Source organism: Gallus gallus, chromosome 8, assembly GCF_016699485.2.
Source record: "Gallus gallus isolate bGalGal1 chromosome 8, bGalGal1.mat.broiler.GRCg7b, whole genome shotgun sequence".
Classification (NCBI taxonomy): domain Eukaryota; kingdom Metazoa; phylum Chordata; class Aves; order Galliformes; family Phasianidae; genus Gallus; species Gallus gallus.
The window spans coordinates 18786179-18798522 of record NC_052539.1 but is presented as its reverse complement, the minus strand read 5'-3'; the positions used below and the strand labels follow the sequence as shown (position 1 = coordinate 18798522).

General features: G+C 39.1%; 1 protein-coding gene across 2 annotated transcripts in view; it reads left to right on the top strand.

The window, feature by feature from the left end:
• The window catches only part of AK5 (adenylate kinase 5), an 86351-nt gene that overhangs the window by 56732 nt on the left and 17275 nt on the right, over positions 1-12344 (top strand). For both annotated transcript variants that reach the window (XM_422391.8, XM_046944804.1), the window contains 2 exons: positions 7360-7402; positions 8143-8187. In XM_422391.8, the coding sequence (XP_422391.3) occupies positions 7360-7402; positions 8143-8187 (88 nt within the window). The remainder of the gene's footprint in view (positions 1-7359; positions 7403-8142; positions 8188-12344) is intronic.

Here is a 12344-nt window from a genome sequence, read left to right as displayed (position 1 = left end):
ACACTTTTCCCTGCTGCAGTGGCCTAATGTAACAAAAAAAGCCCCCACGGGAGCTTAAATGCTCCGAGGAGCATAATACTCCACACAGAGAAGGACCATTTTAGGATTGATGGCAAGTTACACAAAAGAACAATGCTAGAAGAAAAAGAGTAATTTCTGGGAATAACTTTGTAGGTACAGGGAGCTTTTGTAACAATAGATCTTCTGAACAGTAACAAACCTGTATGTGATACAGTATTTTAAAACGTGCAATAGATAATAACTATGCACAGAAAATGTGGGCACTAAGTGTTGCCGTTGCCTTCAAATCACAAAAATACATTGAAAAAGCCTCAGTTCAAGTCAGATTTTCAACCCAAATTCAGCATGCAGTTTACCAGAACAGTCTCACACTGCTCTGACCATGCCAAGTGCTGCTACTCTACTGGAAAATGCATTCTCACCCCAAACCCCAGTTGCTAGCTTTGCCCTTTTAAAGTTCATTTCTGTAATCCTTTTTTCTAGCACGACTGTGTCCGGAAATCAATATGAAGCTAATGCATTTTTCTTGCTTAATAATCACACACATTTTATGTCTTGCGTGCTCTTTAAATCAAGATATATATGATCTTGGATTGCAAGTGGAAATCAATTTGTTTTTAACATTACTACATAGGTATTGTAAGGTTTATTTTACGAGGAAAGCAGCGTAGAAGTGCTTGTCTTTGCTAAAATCCCAGAGACAGAAGGGAAGCACTTCCTGTAGATGCTATTACACAAAATCATTTGTGTAATAAATTTGTCTGCACTTCCTGGTTGCATGCACGACGAACAAACAAAAATCACCTCAAATAACATTATCACTGTTCTCTCGTCTTAATTACTATTCATCTCTTTTGCCTCAAGTAACTTCACTCCAATGAGCACTATGAACTGTGTAAGAAAATACACCTTTGGGGGAAGAAAAACTTCCAAGTCAGGGCATATTCATACTGTATCTCATTTACACATGTTCATTAGCTCTGGACCAGAGGAGGTCAGAGCACAGCAGCCCCTTCTTTCCAGAGCCATATTTCAACACAAAGCGTGCAGAAAGCAGCTCAGCTTCAAAAAGCTATTTGAGTCTTAAATCAAATTTAAAGGCAAGGAACAATACAGCTCATAAAATCTGCTCCCAGGGACCATTGCCCATACATAAAACTTGCAACTAACCCAGCATACCTCATCAAAACCAAACATTTGCTCTTACAGGAAAACAGGAATTTAGAAGACAAATTCTACAGCTCAGTGCTGACTGCACCCCATTTCTTCTGATGCTCACCTTCACCTAGCGAATGCTAGGTCTTCACATTTTGTGATATGAATGCAGATGAACTGCACCTATATGGGCCCATTCCAATTTTGATAAGCAGAGACTACATACATGTAATCTGAAAGACCATCCCCTAGGATTAGGCACATGCCTATTAAGCTCGGTTGCAAACACATGTCAAACTAAAACCACACAGATGGTGACAGCCTGGACTAGGCTTAAGCAGAAAAATTGTATAACCAGATGATGCTTGAAAGACACCTCACAATGCTTTCTGATTCCCTTGACCATTCTTAATCAGTGAGTTAACTTAATTGACAGCTGAAGTTGATTTTAAGGTACTAGATGTAGAAGCATCATTTGCAAACATCTGCAACTGCATTTCGTATTATGTTATAAAGGACCAAGAATTCAAAGCAAATATACTACAATCTAAACAGGTGAAAGTGGAAATCTAAGTCCTAGATCTGTCTTTTCTTCCATATATAATTGTGTTCTTATTGATAAGTCACCTAATACCTCTGCTGAAGTGCATATAATGCCCTTGCCTAAAGAAATCCCAGGGAAGATTTATGTGGAATTGCAGTGTTCCTTGAAAAAGTAAAATGCTACAGGATGCAGAACACCTGTACTCATTACATAGCAAAAGGAGATCTGCAGTACTACAGCATGCTGAAAAATTGATGGTTATGTACACCTACATCCCCGCTGACAGATGCTGATGAGATCACTAATACAGCCACATCCTCAGTTCTTGCTTGGACTGTACACGTGATGTCATTTGTATTAGTTATACTTGTATATATTCTTTACTCACATGTTAAGTTTTATTCTCAACAAATATTTCCCATGCAGAGAAACATGCTGTTTTCATTTGGTTCAAGGATTTGTGCCTGATATGTTCCATTGAATATTTACATTCTTAAATTTAATTCTTAAAATTAAGCGTAATTTTAGGCACCAATCACAGTGCAATTGCAGCTCAGTCTCACTCTACTGCCAAATTGAGTTTGTAGATAAAAAGAGAGTATAGGGCATTCAAAAATGTGGAAAATAAGCAGAAACAGCATGTACTTATTCTCTTAGTCTATAACGTATTCTGAATTAATTGTGCTTGAATTTGATTGAAATGTATCGATGTGCTATGGAAACACTGAATATTCATTCAGTGATTCTTCTCCAAGGGCATCACAGAGACAGTTGAAAAACATATTTAAATTTGAAACATACAAAGTCAAAGGTGTAGAAGGGTTTACTTGAAAAGGTAACACACACACACACACTCACACGTGTATATATAGATAGGTCTTGTTCCTCCCCACACCACTCCCTTTTTTTTTGATCATATATTTGGATTTGCTCACTGAACTGCCAGTATTGCACAGTATGACAGACACAGATGTGGAAAATATTCAGCTAATAACATACAGATTGCCTTCAGACTCAGATCAGCCTTATTTAGGGTCCTGCTGCTATTTATTTTTTAAAATCTTCTGCCAAATAACTCAGAAGGAGGGGTGGAAAATCTTGCAGAAGAAAAACATGAAGTTACTTCCAAGTTCAATATTATCCAGATCTGTAATATAGGTTGGTTGACTTGCTGAAGCATCAGATGGATTATTCCTTCTAGGATTTGCTATCAGCAATGATTAGAACTGAATGGTCTTTCCATACATAGCTTAGCCTCCTTTTCAGTCTTAGTATATTTTTGCCCTTGGTAACTTTGGCTGTCAGTTCTCAGTTGAATTCTTCCTGGTATGTACAGATACATTCCTGTTTGAGATTTCAGTGTGTACTGTGTATTTCACTGAACACTGCTTTATTAGCTGACCCTGTGGAGCTCATCCCCCTGTAGTGTCACTTGATTCATATTACCGTAATGCTTTCTACCATGGGAAAGATAGGATAAACGCCCACCTTCTGCACATTTCAAATGTTATTCACACAAGCTCTTTCTTCTCCCTATGTAATCAGACTCATCACTTCAAAATATCATTATATCCAAAGTGACTTCTAAAAATGATTGATCAAGCTCTACCTGATAGCATATGTCTAGTTCTTAAAAATAAAGTCGGCCATGCAATTTCTTATAACCTTTATTTGGTCACATTCCTCCTGAACTGGTTCACATAAAGATGTGAAATTATTTTCTGAGAATTGATGCAGTGTTGTAAAGGAGCTATACTACTGCTTTTCCCTGCAAATGTCATTGCTTTTATTGATATAGAGCTTTCTACACTATTGTGTTAAGTTAGGTTTGTTAAGTGTCACTGAATAATCCTGGTTAGCACTGACTAATGAAAGCAGCTTCTTTCCCTTTCTCTGTTATACTACTCGTAACGTTTTCTTTTTTGAAGGTTTTCCCTATGCAAATTGAATATTTAATCATAATTGTTTTGTTTCTTTGCCTCCATTCTCCTTAACCCACGGTTATTTGTGGATTTTTAAAGTTTCTAGGAGGAACTCTGCTATATCTGTTGAAAATCGAATAAAATGTATCAGGCAGTTTACACCACTATTTTCACAAAGCATGCAGCAACAATAGGGCAATAAGAACTTATTAACATGGGTGGGAAAAAAAAAAGACTGGAACAGAGACTGAAACAGAAAACCTCTCACCTCAGGGAACAAATGTTCACAGCAATCATATTTAAATCCTAAAAAAAGGTCCCACTAGAAAAAAAAACTGATATTTTGTAAGTATCCTAGCTCATTAATAGCAAAACTCAAAGATTTGGAGAATTCTGTATCATCTTACTGCAAACTGTGACTTTGTCAGTTCGTTTTATTATGGAAATAACCTCACATCCAGCAATGATAGACACAACTTATGCTCATTAACCTGTATGTACCTACTGCCATTCAGTTATTTACTGATAACGAGTTACATGACAAGCCAGAAACTTGCATTTTCCAACTCTGAAGGCAAATGTCAGCTAGAGATAGATGGAGAAGTTTGCTGGCTGTACAGAAACCAATATAATGTTTACACTGACTAAGCAGTTATGTGACCAGCTGTGCCCCACTGACTGATACATTTCCAGATAATATTTGTAGATGTTACCTGGCTTTAAAGGCACTGAAATTACACCTTTCTCCAGAGCTCATTAGCGAAAGTTCTGTTCCTCACCTGGCTTTCACTTGAACACAAACAGCTATGCTGAGAATATTGAAACTGTTCTACTACTCTGTTGCTATATTCCTGATAGAAATGGCCAATTTATATTTTAGGAACTGGTGACACTAAATCCAACAGCTCTTTTCCATAGCACTTTGGCAACGAGGCAGAACAGTACTTCCAAGCCAACAGAGATGAAGTTATTCACATGTTAGAGACCTACTGCTGGAAACACGCAATTAGGTCTTGTCAAACGTGACACAAGCAGACCGGAATTAACCGGCCTCTGCCACTCTCTAAAAAGGACTACAGGCTATGAAGGCAGTATGGCTCTCTTCACCCAGATCAGCAGGCAAAGTGGCTGTACTTCTGGGGAGACTGGGAAGAAAGGGGGGAGATTGTTCTGAGCTGTGGAGGAATACCTTATGATCAGAGCCAGATTAACTGTGGCCTTACTCTTCTTACTCCTGACTTTTCTCATAATTCCCCCAGAGACAAGCTGTCAGGACCTCTTTCCGCTCTGAGCTGGGTGCCACTGAAACCTCTGTGAAAACAAAGTCTTGATAGTGACTTATTCTCTGAATATAGGGAGCTTGTTCTGTCCCAGGCTGGTGGCTCCACTCACACCAGGCTGCACAGAATCACAGAATGGCCTGGGTTGAAAAGGACCACGATGATCACATGGTTTCAACCCCCCTGCTATGTGCAGGGTCGCCAACCACCAGAGCAGGCTGCCCAGAGCCACATCCAGCCTGGCCTTCAATGCCTCCAGGGATGGGGCATCCACAGCCTCCTTGGGCAACCTGTGCCAGTGTGTCACCACCCTCTGTATGAAAAACTTCTTCAACCTAAACCTCCCCTGTGTCAGTTTAAAACCACTCCCCCGTTGTGCTATCACTACCCACCCTCGTAAACAACCGCTCCCCCTCCTGTTTATACACTCCCTTCAAGTACTGGAAGGCCCTTTGGGAAGAAAAAAAAAAACACAGAACAGGGATGAAATCAATTCTTTCATAAACCATATTTCCGTACCTGAAAAACGAGCAGGTACCGATAAGAATATCAATGAATTATATTTATGTTTACCTCACTTTGAGTTGTAATTACAGTTCACTTTTTTGACCTTTCATAGAATTTATTCTGTATGCAAACATGGCTGGTTGGCTAGTTAACCTCTTTGTCTATCCAAACAAGTAAGATCTCTCAAATAACATTAAAAAAGCTGAAAGTTTATTTAGTTTCACCTCTATCTCTAGTTACTACATATTTCAGCTCTACAAAATGAGATCTGTTCCTGGCTTAAACAGACCTTTATTATCACCTGCTGTTCTGAGCAGCCCAGTGGGGTTACTGAGGCAGTTCCATTCTGCAATTATAGTGTAGAACAAAATATATTATTTGAAACTGCATTATTTGCAAGGAGTACTGCCTCATTCATTTGATTGTAGGGTAAACTTGCGACTGCAATCTTGACTTTTTAAAGAAACTTTAAACTTTGTGCCTAAAACTATTTGCATTCATAAACTTCAAAGGCATGATAAAAGGCTGAATCTCAAACCAGGCTTTCTGTATGTAATATGTCCTCTGCAAGGTCTAAAGTATTATTGTATTATTACTTCAAAGAAAAAGCGGGTATGGTTAATACTGTCACTCGAATTGCAGGGAAGAAATTAATCTTTTATTTTTACTTTAATTCCCTGAAATACTCCCCTCCGAACTTTCTTTTATTATTAGTATGTTTTAAAAAGGCAAAGTTAAAGCAGTTCTGCTGCAGTGTAATAGGCTGTGAGAATCTCAGAATGAAAGCGTTCAATGTGGTCAGTGTAATGGCTCTTCAGCCTAATGAAGAGTGCTTGTGTTTCAGTGATAATGGGAAGACAGGGAGAAATCCACAAGAGCAGCACAGGAGCCCCACAAATTAGAGCAGCCAGCAGTCTGCCCCTTCTGGTCGCCACACTGCTCATTCCACTTAATCTGTTCAGGCAGCAATACACGCTTCTGATGGCAGCCATTTCTGACACCATACTGAAGCAGAACTCCAAATGACTACAGCTTGTTAACTCTATGCTAGTGTTGGACATAACCTTGGCCACTCTTAATATGTTTAATTTTGAGAGAACCAGCATCATGTGTACTGTGCTGATATTAGACACCAATCATGTAAGATATGCATGTTATTGTCAAGGTTATGATTATTTTATGGACTATATTATGGCAGTGATGATGTGAATGTATTGACACTACATAACCCAGCCTATGTCCTGAATATATGCATATAGTTCTTATAAATAAGAACAGCAAACAATTCCTGCTCTGACTCTCTTGTTGGTTAGTATCCATAATCCTTCAGTGGTTATATATACAGTACATGGCAAAATAATTCCAAATGATCAAGCATTCATAAAAAAACATACCAAGTTCTCCATTTCCTCATCTCCTGGCCTGATTCCCCTTTGCAGTTCAGCAGCCTTTCTAACAAGTTGCATCTTGCAGTATATTCTGAAGGTCAACAAATTCAAACTGTTTCAGACCAAAGACTAATTTTGTCTTTTCATTGTAGTTCACTTCTACCAGTGCTCCAGTGTTGCCTTTGCATCACTTATAGCTTATCATACCACGCTTCAAAACCAATCCAGCATGCACCTGGGCTGCTTACATGATAGACTGGAACTGCACAACTGGAAACTGGAAAACATAAAGGTGTTCCTTACAAAAAAAAAAAAGATAGGGGCCAGTGAATTCTCCATTTGCCTTGGGTTCTCCAGGTTCACATTCACATTCTACAGGCTCAAACAGCATTCCTGTGACATTGTAAACCATGTCTCAACATAGATCAAGGCTCAGAGGTTAGAAAATGGAGAAGACAGACAGAGATAAGTAAATAGAAGAAGAAATGCAAACTACTCTGCAAGAAAAATCCATTTCAATTTGTTAATTGCTTAATTAACAGGAGGAGGATCAGTCAAGTTTTTCTGGTTATGAAAGCACGGGAGGTGAGTTTATTTACCTTTTAAACCTTTTAAATTTAACAATACATAACAAGAGATGTAGATGCTTCTATGCAACATAACAAACAAAACTAAGTGAGGTAAATGAGTGCGTGGTTCAAGCAGTTAAAGACAAACTTCCAGCAGACTTGCATGGTGCAGGACCATCCTCTACCTTGGTATAAACAGGGTAGTGACTGGGAGCTGGCCAGAAAATAAACCAAGACACCCAGCAATTTAAGCAAAAGGTAGCGCTGTAGAACAGAATTCTGGTAGGAACTAAAATAACAGATGCCTGGATTTCAATTGAGATTATTATTGTTCAGCTGAATTTGAGATTCAGGGGAATTTAATGCTATATCTCTGATGTAGTACACCAAATAACATCTGAATGGGTTGTGGACCAATTTCTGTACCAGCTGTGATCTAATTATATATTCAAAGAAAGATGAAATGGGTTGGGAGGCAAATCATTACATCAAGGTGCATGTGCTCATTTTTTTTATTTTTTAAGATGATGTATATATGCAAGGTCTAGCTTTCAAGTTGTTTTTTTTTTTTAATCATATCTTCAGTGACAGCTACAAGGGTGGGAGATAAATGAACAGGGTGACTGTTCTTCTGCAATGCAGAGCAGAAAGCAAATCCAGTTTAAAAAAAATAGATCACTTTGCTGTGTGTAAAGTCAGCAAGACTGATACAAGTAGGTGTTGCCAATACAATGACTTCTGTTTTTTTAATCTTAGATTTTTCAGAAGACTTGAAGAAATCAAACATCTTTTTCATAGTCGGTAAGTAGAATTTTTTGTCTAACTGAATTTAAAAATCCATAGGTTTGGTTTTAAGCATGCGATTTCTTCTAAAGATTAGCAGAATTATTTAGCTGAGTATTTACAGAGCAATTATAGAAGCAGTAAGATTGGAAAAGGCCTGGAAGGTCATCTAGTTCAAGAGCCAACTCACCACCACCATGCCCAATAACCACACCCCCAGGCTCCCAGTTCCCCCAGCCACTCCTCATAGGACATTTCAAAGACCCATTGCACCTCTCTAGACATGCTCCAGGGCCTCAGTGTATTTTCTTGTAGTGAGGGACTCAGAACACAGCATTCCAGGTCTGCCCCACCAGCACCAAGCACAGAGGGACAGTCACCTCCCTGCTCCTGCTGGCTGCATACAAGCTGGGATGCCATTGGTCTTCTTGACCACCTGGGCACAGTGCTTGCTTGTATTCAACCATAGTGGTTCGGTCTTTAGAAAAGGAATTAGGATGTAATATCACGTTCTTAACCTGTGACTGACCATGCTAACAATTACCCTGTGAAGTTCAGAGCAGGAGACATGTCGAAGTACAAACTAATTCAAAACAATCATAGTTCTTGTGCAGTTACATCACTGCTGGGTGACCTCATGACAAAGCTGACTCACCAGCTTTAGTTAAGATGCTATTCATAACTTCAGGTGAAAAATCAGGTCTCTTTACCTCTTTGTGAAACATCTTTTGTAAACACAGATTTCACTTGTGCATTTCCTTAGTGTGCCATTACCATGCTGTTACCTTGCACAATGCTCAGCATGTACTGAGGCTCTGCAGACTCAAGGTATACAAATTCTTGTTTTCTGGAAGTTCACTGAGGAAGAACACCATATTAGGTATAATACAAACAGGACTAACAAACATATTAGGTATAATACAAACAATTAGGTATTATACAAACAGGACTAACATAAGCCACAAACACATGGAAGAACCTTTAAAAAAAGGCATTAAAACTAGGAGATTAACAAGTTTAAACTGAAAGCTTAGTACTAGTTACTTGGAAAGAAACACAGCTTCCTTTAAAATCAAGCAGAGTTCTTCAGACAAGAAGAAAACTCCACTCTTTCCTCAGAGCAACATGAAAAGTAGACTTAACCACAGTGATCAGTTCGGGACTTTATCATACTTAGCTAATGCAATACACAATAGCACATCCAGAAAACTGTCTTTCCTAACAGCATTAGTGGGTACATTCTCTCTCCCCATCCTCTTACAAGAGTTTTGTAAGACACAGCCACATTTAGCTTTGGCTGAAGCTGAAGCCTAAGCAGAACATTTCCAGGAATTTTACTGCATTTTTGATTAGAGGCAAACTACCCACTTACTCCTAATGTTTTAAGGTCAGGATAAATAAGATCAGCTTTCCAGCTGGCACTCTGAAGACATTATCCTCACCTACATTTGCAGATAAAGTATTATCAGCTGCAAACACTAGCTTCTGCATACTGGGGGGGAACAGCAACAAAACACTATTTGTCCAAGATACATCACTGTCCAAAGACCTTGAACAACCTTATCTAACCTACCAGATAAAGTCCCATCCAACCTAAATTATTCTTATATTAAAGGTCCTTCTACAGTCAGACAGGCAGAGCATGAGCAGTACTGACAACGTAAAACCAAATCAGTCAAAGTGCCAGCTATGGAAAGGGATGAAAGCTGCTTTCTCTGACTTCCCATGTAAAGAGAACCAGTATGTTTTCTTTAAGAGAAAAACCTCAGTGATGTCCTGGGTCACATCCCCACAAACATCACATCACTGCCAGAGGGCACTCCAGGACGTTTTCTGGATAAAATCATCTTTCAGAAAAAAAGGATTTCATTTTTTATGCAGTATCATTCCCATATGGTTTGACTCAGACTAAAATCATACCTGAGCAACATATGAGATGCTATTTAGGAGTTTCCAAATGCCATAATCTGTAGCTAAGATTTTTGTATTTGTATAAATAATTCAGGTAGCATTGCCAAACTGATCAAGGCCTCCCCCAAAATCATAGCCTGAACATAAGAATAGTTTGACAGATTCTTTTACTTTCAGTTCTGACTACTGAGCTCCATTGGACGGCTAAGTTTCACCTGCAAGCACTTTCCCATCATACAAAGATGATACTCATTACAAAAACGAGGTCTAGAAATTGAAACATTTTAAAATAAGGATTTACAAGAATATCAAAATTTCTGTTGGCATTTTATGTAAGTGCCCATACTATTTGGTGTACAATAAACTCATAAGACTTAGCAAGCTTAAAACAGAGACATTGTCTGTCTGTATGACAATTCTGCTTTGCTAATGCTTCTGACAGCAAAGCCAGTTCACAAATGGCTCGCGTTGCTTGCTCCTGACCCTGCTTGCTCCCTGCAGCAGTCCCAGCTCCCTCTACCATCATTAATTCATCTGTTTGTGATCTTGTGCTCCAGGCCAGACCAGTAACTTTAATTGCAACCATGGAATTGCAGTCTTCCATAGTCTGGGGGTGATTGGGGTCTCAGGTAGAGCAAGTGTAAGGCTTGACTTCTTAAACCGAGACCTTCCACACATCTCGTGCAGGCTGCAGTTAAAAATTCAGAAGTGCTGCTCAGACAGCTGTCATTTCTCCCCACCCACTGAGACCTCTTTTTCTGCCTTTGAACCACTCTCCATGAAGCACTTCTGCAGCCAATAATTAAACTGGGAAAGGTGACCACCTAAGTCAGCAGTGCTGCCAGAAAGTTATTTATCCCAAGATTTTTTTTATACAATTTCACAGGCAGCTGAATCAACATAATATGAAACAGAAACCTGTGCTAAAGATGGTGTGGAGACCTTTAAGTCTTAACCTTGTCTATAGGAAGACCGATATGCACAATGACATGCAATTTTATGCTTGGTGTAGCACCCAAGTTCTGAGTATTTACTCACTTTTTGTATCAGAGAGTGCAGAGAGAGTTACAAAGGATTCCAAGGTTAATCTCACTGAGTGGTACCACCTGCCTAATTTCTGGATTTACAATTTTTTTTTAAATTAAGTTCATAAATGAGCTTTAAAGCAATATGTACAGTACACAGCAGTAATAACATAATGGACAAGCATGCTAGCACTGAAGAACTGCTAGTAGTTGGATTCCGTAAGTAAAGGCCAACAAAAAGTGGCTTGCAGTTTTGGTATTAATAAAACACATCCTTAGTGCAAACTCAGTAATAACGTGTTTGTTTTGGCCACTGCAATTATGCCTTTGGCTCAGGGAAGTCCTCAAGTCCCTCACTGCAGCAGTTCACACACGCTCTGCTTTCCCATTGCCTTGCTGTTGAAGAAGAAGCTGTGTAGTCAGCTCCAGCAGGAGCCTGCAGAGCTCCTGGCTGCCATGCAGTCAACAGAGCTCCCCTGTGGCACTAACACAGCTGCGACCCCGATCAGAAAAACTGAGAGCTAGTGGAAGCCCTCCATCATCAAGGTCTATCTGGGTCATCTCAGCCCTGGCAACCTCAGGTCTCCACGAGGAGGGGTTGGGTCACGGTTGGTCATTAGCTCCCCATGGTCAGTTGCTTATAGGAACTGTGCCCAAGCCTACCACAGCACAAGTTCAAACTCACATACTAATTCCACATATTCCTACAGGTTACGCTACATTCAATTTCTCTGGATATTTTCCACACTTTTCTAACTTTGTGTCATATTTGAAAAAAATCAGAAAAGAACATGACTAACTCTGAATAGCAAGTTACTGTGAATCAGTCTGTCACAGGTTAACACAAGCTTTGTCCAAAATAGATGCAGGCAGAGTAAAAGATGACAACATACCAGAAAATTGATAGTGTTCACAAAGAGTCATACTCCTTCATAACAAAAATGTGAGCCTATTTTCCTTCTCTGGACAGCTGAGCTATTGTGGAAACTTCACCACCTGACTTTTTTTTTTTTTAATGTTAGAAAAACAGTGCAGTAAGTTCTAGTGAAGGCTTCTCATCTTTGTAATTGCTTTTGTTACACATACTATGCAGCTGTTGTTCATTATAGATTTCCATAAGTTAGACATTTTTCTCAAATTTCTTAGAAAGATGCATAGATTCAATAAAAAAGACCTCCTGAAAAAATGAAGTACAATATTACAGGTTGATGAGCTTCATAATTGTAGAGTTTGTTTGTT